Source organism: Thalassophryne amazonica, chromosome 2 (genome assembly GCF_902500255.1).
Source record: "Thalassophryne amazonica chromosome 2, fThaAma1.1, whole genome shotgun sequence".
Taxonomy (NCBI): Eukaryota; Metazoa; Chordata; class Actinopteri; order Batrachoidiformes; family Batrachoididae; genus Thalassophryne; species Thalassophryne amazonica.
The window spans coordinates 132,068,367-132,081,737 of NC_047104.1; the positions used below are offsets into that span (position 1 = coordinate 132,068,367).

Genomic DNA, 13,371 nt, shown 5'->3' on the forward strand with positions numbered 1-13,371 from the left:
AAATCACAAATTACTCAAAAAATATTTAAGTAAGTCATTTGGAAGTGCTGTATTACTATGCTGAAACTATCAAACTTGTTCTGTTTCCTAAGACGTTTCCGAAGTTATATTTTTTTTAAATTTCATTGTTTCACGTCCTGTACTATATTAATCTAGAATAATTAATGTCATGATTCACACACTCTGATACAGTAGGTGGTGGCATGCACATCTAAGCTGGTTTGCCAGTAAGCATAGAAGAAGACGTTTTATGAAATCTTAAGTTTATTTAGATGTTTGAAGTTGTTTCTTAAGAAGTTGTTGAACTTAAATGGCAAACTCAGTAACTGAACACCACTCCTGGAATCTTGGAAACAAGAGTCAAACCAATCACAGATGTTAATTGAATTTGCAGCTTGCTCAAAAGGTAAAAGTCAGAAAAACTAAACCTTAGAACAAGCTATGAGATTAGTTAAACTTTAATTATCTCTTCAGTGGCAGTAACCCAGATGGAGGACTCATAATCAGCATTTGATGAAAATTATGTCAGAACATGGAGTTGGCAAAATCACAGTCAAGTAAGAGAGTGGATACTTCTCTCACATTGTAACCATTCAGAATCAAGGAACTCAGAAGTACAGGAACTCGGGAGGGTGAGGCAGCAGGTTCTTAACCGTGAAGTCCACAAACAGGATCTGACTCACAAACCTTGACTATCTGGCCCTGTCTGTATCTGTAAAAAGCCCAGCTACTAAAACAACAAGACACAGAAGGACACGGACAATCAGAGCAGGTGTGACATTTGTTGTCAGGGAGACCGATGAAGGAAATGAAATCTAATGAGTGACAGGAAATTGTGTGCTGCCAGAATGAAGTGATCGTAAACAAGGGCAATGTGAAGTGCATGGACATTGTCAATAAACCAAAGCAGTGCACGGTGCACCAGTGAGAGGAAAACCTGAAATATGAATTGGAGATGCTTGGGATTACATGGACAGAGGGAAAGCAGTAAGTACGTTTGTTCAGTGTGTCCCTTTTTTCACTTGGGGTCACCACAGCAGATGTGAGGATCAGCATGTTGATTTGGCATAGGTTTTACACCAGATGCCCTTCCTGATGTAACTCCACAGGGGGGACTACTCTACTCTACTGGGGACTTCAGTGCTCATGTGGGTAGTGATTGAGAAACATGGAGGAGAGTGATTGGGAGGAACAGCCCACTTAATCTGAATCCATGTGGTGCTTTGTTGTTGGACTCCTGTTGGTTATGGATTGTCCATAATGAACACAAGTACACTTGGTACCAGAGTATCCTAGGTCAAGGGTCAATGATCAATTTTGTAATACTGTCATCAGACCAGTGACCATGTGTCTTGGTCTATGGTCAGGTAGCCGGGTAAGCCACCAAACTGACCTGGAAGGCCTAAAAATGTCGTTTTCTGAGAATATTTGGTGGAAGACCTGAGTGGTCCATGTTCAAGGCCTCCATTGATGAGGAGGCTGCTTTGAGCTGTGGCCAGATGGTTGTCGGTACTTGTCGTGGCAGCAACCCAAGAACCCGCTGGTGGACATCTGTGGTAAGGAAAGCCATCAAACAGAAGAAGGAAGTCTTTCATGATGTCCAGTTGGCACAGAGGTCACAGGAATCATGGACAGGTACTGACAGGCCAGAAGGACTGTGGCCGCAGTGGTGGTTTGAAGCAAAAACTGTTGGAGCAGTTTGGAGAAGCCATAGAGAATGGTTTTCGGTCAGCAAGTCCAAGCAAGTTCCAGCAAACTCTCAGTTGATTCAGGAAAGTAGACAATTCTGAGTCCAGGCTGTGTTCAGCAAGGGTGAAGAACTGCTAAACTGGACTGAGGATATCGTCAGGTAATGGAAAGAACATTTTGAGGATTTCCTCAAACCTACTGAAATGCCTTCTGTTGAGGAGGCAGGGATGGAAGGCTTGGGTCGATCTGGTGCCATCACCCTAGCGGAAGGTTAAAAAAAAAAAAACAGCTCTCCATAACGCCACAATTTTTAGTCATAGATACTCCAAACTACATCTTTTTTGAATCCTTATGATTGATTAGTCTTCAACATGATTGGAGCATGTTAAATTTTGATTCCAACCTGTCTGTTGGATGTGGGAGGAACTAGAGAACCATGGAGAGAACATGAAAACTCTACACAGAAAAGCCACAGGGGGGAAGTGATTCCATGATCTTATTCCTGTGAGGGTATAGTGCTAACCCGCTTTAGGACTTGTCTTATGTGCTTAAAATGCTCACTTGAGGTACTGGAAAAGATGGGAATTTTATCAAGGTAGAAAAACCCACATATTTAACGTGTCCCCACAGGACATCATTAGCAAACATTGAAAAAACTGCATGTGTATTTGTCAGTCCAAATGGCAGAACCAGATACTCATAAATGTGGTCTTCCACTAAGCACCTCATATATTCTCAGCAGATAAGTGTTTCTGAGGTTCAGTTTGGTGAAAATAGTGGCATTTGGCAACAGCTCAAAAGCAGAGAATAAGAAGGATACATGGTATCTGTTCTTGATGATGTTTAACAGAGGTGGGACAAAGTCAACATCAAGTCACTCTCAAGTCATAATGACCATCAATTGTTTGCAAGCTGACTTGAGACTTGACTTGGGACTTGCTCATTCATGACTTGAGAGTAAGATGATGGTGACTTCATCCCACCTCTGATGTTTAGCCCACAGTAGTCAGTGCAGGGTTGAAAGGTCTTGTGCTTATTCTGTACGAAGAAAAAGTAGGATCCCGCCGGAAATAAAGATGGAAGAACAACACAAGCAGCCAACCCATCCAAAATATGGGAGGCTATGGCTTGTGTCTTGAGGTCAAAAGTGAATAGAGCCGACCTTTGGGAGGTGATGTGCCAGGTAGGCTGACAGCACAGTGATAGCTTCTATGTGGAAGCAAGGAGGTGACTTGATGCTTACTGAAGGGAGGTGGTGGCCTAACAGCTTGCATGTTGCACTCACTGGGACGCAGCGTCTTGGGTTCACTTGCCGATCACAGCCACGCTCCCGACTGGCACTCTTAGCATCAGTGCTGGGGAGGAGTGAGACACACGTGCTGTGTGCCCTTCTTTAAATAAGTCCTTCACTGAGACTTTCGTTGGTTACCCACGTTAAATAAGAAAACCTCAACAGTTCTCTGTCAGTCAGGACTCTCCATCCACGTTAATTTCCTTCTCCAACATCTAGGCTGTCCGGGCTTGTTCTGCTCAGTGTTCTTGCAAACACTGATGCATTTTGGGGGCTAAAGCTACCACCTTGTTGAAGTTATCAGGAATATTGACAGGTGCAAAATGACCTTTAATGAACTCAGAAAGGTGGTCAAACAAGTGTCTCTCTATGACATGTGACATATGTTACCCCAGTGGTGGGCACAGTTCCGCTAATTCGATAAATGCTAATTAGCAAAGCTATCTTTTTCATTAGCAGATTAGCTTTTCAGCTAACTCTGAAAACCATCAGTGGACCAATTAGCTTCCGCTAAAATTAGTTCTGCTAACTTTCACTCCGCTAACATTTTTTTTTTTTAACTGAGTAAACTTTAATGGTTAAAAATGTTTGTAAATCCTAAAATCATACATGTTAGTTCCTATCTGTTGTGTGTCTGCAGTCAGGCCAGTGTTCTGTCGAGATGAGCTGCTTTTGATAAAAATGATAAGTGTCTGGGGTTTTATTTTTTGTGTGTTCATTTATTGTCATGTTTACGAATGCAACACGGGTGAGCCCTTCATGTAACAGTTTATAAATATAACTGAGAAACTGTGACTATTAATACTGCAATTTACTGCTTTTATAAAGATGATGACCATGTTTTGCATTTATTTTTTATTTATTTATTTTTCATGCATTTGTTTTGTGTTTATGAACGCAATATGGGTGAGCTGTTAGTTCTGTTATGGCTTATAAATATAATGTACAGATAAATTGTGACAATTAATACTGCGATTTATTGCTTTTGATAAAAATGATAGTATTTGGAGTTTTATTTTTATTTGTGTGTTCGTATATTGTCTTGTTTTCGAACGCAACACAGGAGAGACATTCCTGTAACAGTTTATAAATATAATACAGAGATAAACTGTGTCAACCTATTTAAATGTCTGACATTTACAATGAATGACTTTTTTTTATTCTGTGTCAGAGGCAGAGGTCTCTGTCAGTCTGTCAAGTGCAATAAATTAAGGCCAAGGTTTCAAACTTGCAAAACACAGACAATCAGCACTCGTTAAATTTACTTTTGACCTTGATAAATCATGTTGTGTGTGCAAACCTCACCAATTTGTGTTCTCTTTCACATCGACAAACCCCAAACTTTATATTCACAAAAGCAAACAACAATAGGCTATCCTTATATGCAGTAAGGATATGGTGTCTAACCAGATCCTTACTGTGGATGGCATTACCCTGACCTCTAGTAATACTGTGAGAAATCTTGGAGTCATTTTTGATCAGGATATGTCATTCAAAGCGCATATTAAACAAATATGTAGGACTGCTTTTTTGCATTACGCAATATCTCTAAAATCAGAAAGGTCTTGTCTCAGAGTGATGCTGAAAAACTAATTCATGCATTTATTTCCTCTAGGCTGGACTATTGTAATTCATTATTATCAGGTTGTCCTAAAAGTTCCCTAAAAAGCCTTCAGTTAATTCAAAATGCTGCAGCTAGAGTACTGACGGGGACTAGAAGGAGAGAGCATATCTCACCCATATTGGCCTCTCTTCATTGGCTTCCTGTTAATTCTAGAATAGAATTTAAAATTCTTCTTCTTACTTATAAGGTTTTGAATAATCAGGTCCCATCTTATCTTAGGGACCTCGTAGTACCATATCACCCCAATAGAGCGCTTTGCTCTCAGACTGCAGGCTTACTTGTAGTTCCTAGAGTTTGTAAGAGTAGAATGGGAGGCAGAGCCTTCAGCTTTCAGGCTCCTCTCCTGTGGAACCAGCTCCCAATTCAGATCAGGGAGACAGACACCCTCTCTACTTTTAAGATTAGGCTTAAAACTTTCCTTTTTGCTAAAGCTTATAGTTAGGGCTGGATCAGGTGACCCTGAACCATCCCTTAGTTATGCTGCTATAGACGTAGACTGCTGGGGGGTTCCCATGATGCACTGTTTCTTTCTCTTTTTGCTCTGTATGCACCACTCTGCATTTAATCATTAGTGATCGATCTCTGCTCCCCTCCACAGCATGTCTTTTTCCTGGTTCTCTCCCTCAGCCCCAACCAGTCCCAGCAGAAGACTGCCCCTCCCTGAGCCTGGTTCTGCTGGAGGTTTCTTCCTTTTAAAAGGGAGTTTTCCTTCCCACTGTAGCCAAGTGCTTGCTCACAGGGGGTCGTTTTGACCGTTGGGGTTTTACATAATTATTGTATGGCCTTGCCTTACAATATAAAGCGCCTTGGGGCAACTGTTTGTTGTGATTTGGCGCTAGATAAAAAAATTGATTGATTGATTGATTGATAGGCTCTATTTTGCACATTTGACAGCTGAAATCCTCATTGTGCACTGCTAGTAAATTGGCATGCAGGTGTATTTGTGAGTATAATGGTATTTGTGCATGTTTTTGCACAAGTCTGGTCTGCTTGAGGTTTCTTCCTCAAATCATAAGAGGGAGTTTTTCCTTACCATTGTCGCCTGTGTGCTTGCTCTGGGGGGAGGGGGGGGTTGGTAAGGTTAGACCTTACTTGTGTGAAGAACACTCATTGTTGTGATTTGGCGCTATCAAGACACACAAAAGGCAGGTGCGTGACCTCTCCAGTCGTAGCTACCAAAGATCTTAACGCTATCAGAGTAGTTGTGGGTGTCTTGGGGGCCATCTTCACTCATCACCTTCTTGCATGGTCACTCCATTTTTGAGGGCAGTTTACTCTAGGCACATGTAGTATTCTTTCCCCCTTTATAAATGACTAATTTAACAGAACTCTACTTGAACTCTACTAATCTTATAATACCTTGCTATCAAACAGATCAGCAACCCATTGTCCAGTGGCTTTTTTACCCATTTAAAACATGGTGGCCCACACAGAAAGAGCTGTAATTCATATAGTTTGCATGATTTAGACAGAACTGGACACAGCTTTGAACTCCCGTGGTGATTGCAATGCTAAAATTTACTAGTGAACACAAGACAAACAAAACCATGAGCACTGAACCAAGTACCATAAACATCAGACAAATACAATGAGATGAGGAACATAATCAAGTGATTTAGGGAGCAGTGAGACACAAATGCATAGAGATAAAGAGAATTTGGAGAGACAGAAATTTGTCGTGAGGCTGGGGCTCAGTGATCCAGCCACGGAGGTGGAAGGAGAGCATTTATGAAGTCCTTCTAGACATGAGTAGCAGCAGGTGAGTCATTGACCAAACATTCCATAATTACTGGAAACTGATGAGAGGAATGAAGTGGAGAGTTCAATGACTGTGGGAGATGAGAACAACAGGCAGTGGATCATGTCAATAAGTACCCTCAATTAAAGCTGAGAGTCTGCACTATGAGCTCAGCATCATTATTTGGCATTATTCACTGACAATTTTATATATATATATTATATATATATATAGTAGGGGTGCCTTCATAACTCGAATATGCTGTGAGCTAAAGACAACAAAAAATTTCCCAAAACTGTCAGAATAAGGTATTTATAACTATATACTGTGTAGACATTTTGGCATGGGATGCCATAACACCCCGAGCGTCTGTTAGTGCCATTGGTGATTGCTCTACCTCACAGATTACTTTTTTATGCAGGAATTTAATTGGTATGTTTCATTTTGAAGAGTTTTTTGTGAATAAGAGATGTCAGTACTGTCATCACATCAAGGCTAGATCAAGACATTCTGCACTTCCTGCAATGATGCAAAAATCGCTGATGTGGGGCAGAGATTTATGCTGCACAATATTTCAAACATGCTGAAGTTACTGCAATAAAACCGGGAAAGCCATACTCCTAATCTGCTGTAAACAGGGAGGTTGAATTGTTAATCGTACGGTACTCAGTGATGAAGTCTTGCTTTTTCAACTGCCAAAATCATTTCTCCTCAAAGATTGTTACACCTGTGCAACAACTTGATTGGAATGATAACATAGGAGCTCTCAGCCAATGAGCGTCCGATATCCAGGTTAAGAATTAATAGATGGGTTCCTGCCTCTCCCCTGTCAAACTGCTTGGATCCAAACCCTCTTTTTAGATAGTGGACACAGAAAGGGAATAAATGAACAAGACAAACATGGACCTACCTGCTGCTACCTGTTTCCAGTCGGAACCTCTTTCCCGCACTGCACCAACCAGACTGAATGCACTCTTCTATTTAATACAAGCTTGCAATCGTCTCTTTCTATTTTAGTTACCTGTTCATTACTTTTGTTAGTCTTTAAGTGAAACAGCTACAGATTTTAGCTCATTAATTTACTGCTGTGTGAGTCCTAGAAGTGGTTATCTTCTCATTAGCGTTTAACTTGCACTAGCTTTGCTACTCACTTATTCTTTTCTTAGTGCACCAACACTTTAAAAATAACTTGCGGAACATTGTAGAAAGGGGTGGCCCTCTTGGACAGCAGTGTCCGTAAATAGAGGCAGATTCTTATTCATGGAGTTAGATATCACGGGCACTCCAGACGAGCTTGTGTGGGGTGGCTGGCACACCCATTAGCATTAGCTTACCTCTGCCAGCTAAAGACAACGGCTATTGTACTGTTGTTATGCGGAAGAAATCCTGCAAGGTTTAGTGCCTAGTTTGTGGTACCTGGCTCACTATCGCCACTGCCTATTGTGAGCCATTTTTCAGCCTTATTTATCCTATTAATAGGCCTCCAAAAACCACGGGTAATTATTCTACCCCCTATCTCCAGGTCAGAATGCTGTGCGTTAGTGACAGTGTACTCTATTAACCTTCAAAATCAATTACAGACGATTACAGATGCCAGCCATTGTTAGATGTATTCCTGGGGTCCAGAGCATGCGACATTGCCTATCACCTTAGGGTGCTGACTATGCACAAGAGCAGACAGACAAAGGAACACAACACTAGTTATACCCACAGTAGTTGTTCATGTCAGCGCCAATGATGTTAGCATGCACAATCAGGTCACAAAAATGACATAGAAGTACACATAGACATAGAATTTGTGACCGTCGCCAGAAACCTGTCTGCATCGAGTAGTAGTCTCTGGTTCCATCCCCATCTTGGCAAATGATGAGGTGATTAGCAGGCTGATATCTTTGAATAGGTTGCTGGTGCAGTAGTGCAGACAGCAAAGTTTAGATTTATTGTAACTGGCTCTCTTTCTGGGCTCGCCATGGCTTGCTGATGCTGGACAGCCTTCACCCTTCAGTTCTACAGGGAGGGTAACATTTGGACTCTACAGCAGGCCATGGAGCAGGTGATTAGAGAACGTGCATGACCTTGTATTAATGAGGATGTAGAGTCCATTAGCTTAGTTTGGAAACTAGTGCAAGAAATCCGCTATGGTGACGGTGTAGTTTATGTGCCAGGGAGGGAAATTTTTGAAGTTGTGACTGTGGCTTGTTTTCACAGATGTACCCAAAAAAATCATAGAGGGATAGGTTTTGCAAATTAATGGCCATTACTACACTGGATAACACTGAAACTGACGTTGCCCACTGGCTGTTTCTGCGATGTCAAACATTCTGTGTCTACTATCTTCAGGCCCATGTGGAATTTTACAAACCAGATCTTACATATATTACTTGGAACCACCCCCAAATCCAAATATATGGTCACTGTCCTCAAAATCACTAATCTAATTATGATCTAATTATGGAACACCGCCTTGATATGATTGGTTTATTTGAAACCGAGCTGCAACCTACTGCTGTCCTTCCCTTAAATGAAGGTTGCCCACCTACCCACCTACCCTCGTGATACAAAACTGCTCAGGATGCCACATATAGCCAAGAATAAAACTCAAACATCTTACTTTGTTCCCAAATATAGGCCCCCGGGCCCATATTCTGAATTCTTTAGCTGAATTTGGTGAGTTTATCACTAATTTGGCAACCTGTGCTGATAGTATTCTGATTGTTGGTGACTTCAGTATTCATATAAATAAGCCTTCTGACCCCCTGTGCCAATCATTCATGGACATCATAGATGCATTAGGATTTCAGCAATCCATTCAGGGTTCGACTCATGTTACTGAAAACACCCTGGATTTGGTCCTCGCTCGTGATTCCTGTCTCAAATATGGATATTGTGTCTCTTACGTCTGTGGTTTCAGATCAGAACATACATGTACGTATGTGGCTCTGTGACAGACAATGGCCTCCTGTCCAGGATATACCCTGTCTCTTGCCGCTTTGTCTAGGCTCCAGACCCCTGTGACCCTTCCATTGAAGTAAGTGGGTGTAGAAAAATGAATGAATGAATTATGGGTCTGGTTTACCAGGCTCAGAGAAAAAGCATTTTATTTTATATGATATATACCAGTTTCCCTGATTAACAAACTAAAGGTGTCTAAAGGTGGACAACAGAGAGTGAACATAAAACACTTGTTCAGCACTTTAATGTACATTTTCAAGCAAAAAATATATCACAAACATGTTAAGTTTGCAGAACTGGCGGAATTGGTATGATTATTGACATTTACATGATGTATGGCGTTATTTCAGTCACTTTTTATTCAGCAGCAGGAGCTCATGGTGAACCTGGTTTTCCAGCTTAACTAAGATCTAAACATCTTCAGTTCTTTGGCTTATAATGGTTATCAAACACTTAAAAATAACGCCATTAGAAAGGGGGGGAGCGGGGGGGGGGGGGGGGGGTTACTGTGATGACCACAAGTAATCTATTACTTTGCCAGTGAGGGGCCCCTCTGTTGTTGTTGTATGACTTATTGAGGCAGATTTTGCCCAGCAACCTTGAGAGGATGACTCACCCACGGCAGCTGTTACGCATGACAAAAAGAAAAAAGTCAAAGGATAAGGTGGGGCAACATGGCAGGAGTCACATAAAAGGAGTTTGATCCGGGGGGGGGAGTGTTTATTTGAGCCGGAAAAAGACCACATGCTACCGCGCACAGCGACCATGCACAGCTCCATGCTGCTCGGCGGTGCGCTACTGTGCACCTTCCTGCTACGCTCCGGCACCGCCGGAGCAGAAATGCTGGACACCGAGTCTGAGGAAGAGCTGAGCCCCAGAGCCCTGCGGGACTTTTACCCCAAAGGTCCGAACCTGACCAGCGAAAAGCAGCTGGTAAGCTTTAAATCTGCGCTTTTACGCATGGCACGCGTGCAAAAACGGAGCGCAAACTCTATTCATTATCACATTATCACTGGTCGCTTCTTATGCATTGCATGCCAAATATGCTGATATCGGTAGAGGAAAAGAAACACTGAATTCAACTTGTGATCACCAAGAATGAACAGTTATTATCGTTGTTGTTTAAATTGTCTTTTCACGTTTTAGGTGTCAGATGTGATTTATCTTGTTAAAACATTTTTCCTGGTTCAGTCTGTTGGTTAATTCAAGAGTTTGTCTTCAATCAAGTTTTTTTTTTTTTGTTTTTTGTTTTTTTTTAACTGTCAAACAGTGTCAAAATAATCGTTTACGTCTAATATTATTTGTGTGAGGCGCCTTGAGGCAGCTTTGTTGTGATTTGGCACTATATACATGAAATAAAATTGAGGCTGTACATGACAAATTATGTCCCTAATAATCAAGACAGAGTAGACAGGCAAAAGTACAGCTGCTAAAATGACACAAGATTGCTTTATTTCTTAGTTTGAGAGGTTTTTTTGTAATTATTTGGATTAATTATTTTTCATGCAATTTAATCATTATACTTTATTCTGTAAATTTTATCAGTGTCATTGTTCAAATGACAAGATAAAAATAACTGATTCATTTCTTATTTTAACTGTTATTTTCATTTGGAACACTCATTTCTTTCTTTCTGTTCCAAGTACAATGACTGTTTTGCATTTATATTAATGTTCATATGATTTTTTTAAACTTCTTCTCATTTATGACTTCTGCAGCTTGGAGCTCTCCAAGAGGTTCTTGAAAAGCTGCAGGCTAAACGTCTGCCTATATGGGAAAAGAAATTTGGCCAAGTCCCAACGGTAACATACCCACTCAGCAGTCACATCAGCACAGAAAACGTTGAAGTGAATGATATGATGTTCCTGTGGCTCTGTGTAATTCTCATGCAATGAATGAGAATGAATTAAAGCTCCGGGTTTGTTGCTTCTCCTCCTCAGTGTGACATCGGGGAACAGTGTGCCATGAGGAAAGGAGCTCGGATTGGCAAGTTGTGTGACTGTCCACGTGGCGCTTTCTGCAACTTCTACCTGCTGAAGTGCTTATGAGCCTTGTCAGACCTGAATGTGAAACTGAGATGGAAAACGGTCTTGTGTAAATACAGTAATATTTTTATGATTCAGCTGAAAAGACCAAGAACGATACAGTACTATGATACATACAGTATATTTTAGTGAAATATATCACAATCTACGTCTCTATAAGGATGTCATCGTCGTGATGAGAGCAGATTATCACGTTTCGGTGAATATTCAGCACCACCGGTGTAGTAAAACCACAGCGTTGTCATTTTAAAAAGACCACAATACACAATAATGCATCTGAGAACCACGTACACACTGTAAGTCTTACAGCAATATTACAGTAAATATTCGTCTGGACCAACAAAAACGTGGTTTGAACTTGAGCTCTGTTGTTTATGTGTTCGTGTGATTCATAGTGATAAATGTTACAATAAACCTGTGGAACACCTTGTTTTGTAAAGCAGTGGAGTGAATGCGTATTCTTTCATAAAAATGAGTCTTAAAAATATTGTGATCCAGTGTGTGGTGGGTTTATAGTGTTAATTATTATTATAGTGCTTGTGGTGGTTTTGACTATTAATAACAAACAGTGAATGTGACTGAGAAATGTGCTGTCATACCCACGGTGGGGGGTCGAATTGCTGTGATGACAATAGGTGCCAATCACTACTCCCACAGAATCCACTGTCAATAAGCCACTCCGAGATGTGCACAAAACAAGCTGAAAATGGATCTAGATTCAGTTGCCTCAAACTGAAAATCCCTGTTTGATTTAATGTGGAGGTGTCATGCAAATGGAGCTGAAGCAAAGCTGCTGGGGGGGTCCTTCTACCAGTCCCAGACCGGCAAACCCAAAGGATGTGGAGAAAATGGTTTGACCTTTTAGCAGACTGACAGAAATCCCAAAAAATAAATGGGCATAATAATTCATGTGTCAGTGAGAATTCTAATATCTGTCAATCTAACCCAATTACATTTTTTTTCTGCAAATCTGATTGGTTAATCATGTGGGGTTTCAGACCGTATAATATCAGGGTAACGGGTCACATTTGGATGTTCTGACGAGATGTCATAACTGTCAACAGGCCAGCCCTCCGCGCAACCGCGCATGCGAAATATTGTCAGGATGTGGAACTGTTGATTTATGAGACGAGACACACAATTCGACAGAACACTGGCTGCGCACGCTGCTACGCAGATGTCGCAATGGCGCTGTTAGCTGAGAGCGAGAGAAAGTTGCGTACCAACAGTGTCAAAATGGGTGAATTTAAGCTACCATATGAAAGGATTGATGTGGATTCTGACACAGAATTACTGTTTTACATTTGATGGATTTTCAGATGTGATGGATTACTCCACGCCCTCCACGCTGCCTCATGGTAAGCCTCTTCGACCGAATTACCTACAGAAAAATAAACTGTGCAAATGATGGAATTGGATTAGAATGGGAATAACCCTGTTGTGTCTGATGATTTGCGGAAGTTCATGCTGTTATACGGTCACAAATATCTGTTTTACAGGCTCCGCTAACGCGCCGGTAAAGCTCAATTTGTGACCATATAACCAGCATGAACTTCCGCAAATCAGACACAACAGGGTTATTCCCTAATTATATATTATTAAAAGCCAAGTGGCCTCTGTGTATGTGTATGCATGCATGCGTGTGTGCATGCGCATGTGTACCTTTGATCACAGAGAAACTGGGGAGAGCTGACATTTGCCGTTTGGTATGCTTATGTATTTTAGGTCAAGGATGAATGCCGCCAAAACAGAACATTGATAGGACTAATATCTTTGGAGAAAGTACAGATATTAGCTAACAACAGTGAACAGTGGATGCTGATAACTATGTTGTGTGGGCCGCCAGAAGAGGAGGTACTGCTGGCCCACCACCAGAGGGCGCCCTGCCTGAAGTGCGGGCTTCAGGCACGAGAGGGCGCTGCCGCCACGGACACAGCCGGGGGTGACAGCTGTCACTCATCAACTCGTGACAGCTGTCACTCATCAACTCATGACAGTTGTCACCCATCTCCACTTCATCAATCCACTCCAT

General features: G+C 41.5%; 1 protein-coding gene across 1 annotated transcript; it reads left to right on the forward strand.

The window, feature by feature from the left end:
* Nucleotides 1-9,990: 9,990 nt before the first annotated feature.
* Nucleotides 9,991-11,431, forward strand: LOC117502999 (cocaine- and amphetamine-regulated transcript protein-like). Its single transcript, XM_034162150.1, has 3 exons — nt 9,991-10,227; nt 11,013-11,096; nt 11,235-11,431. The coding sequence occupies exons 1-3, from the start codon at nt 10,039-10,041 to the stop codon at nt 11,340-11,342; spliced, it is 381 nt and encodes a 126-aa protein (XP_034018041.1). The 5' UTR covers nt 9,991-10,038; the 3' UTR covers nt 11,343-11,431.
* The last annotated feature ends 1,940 nt before the right edge of the window (nt 11,432-13,371 follow it).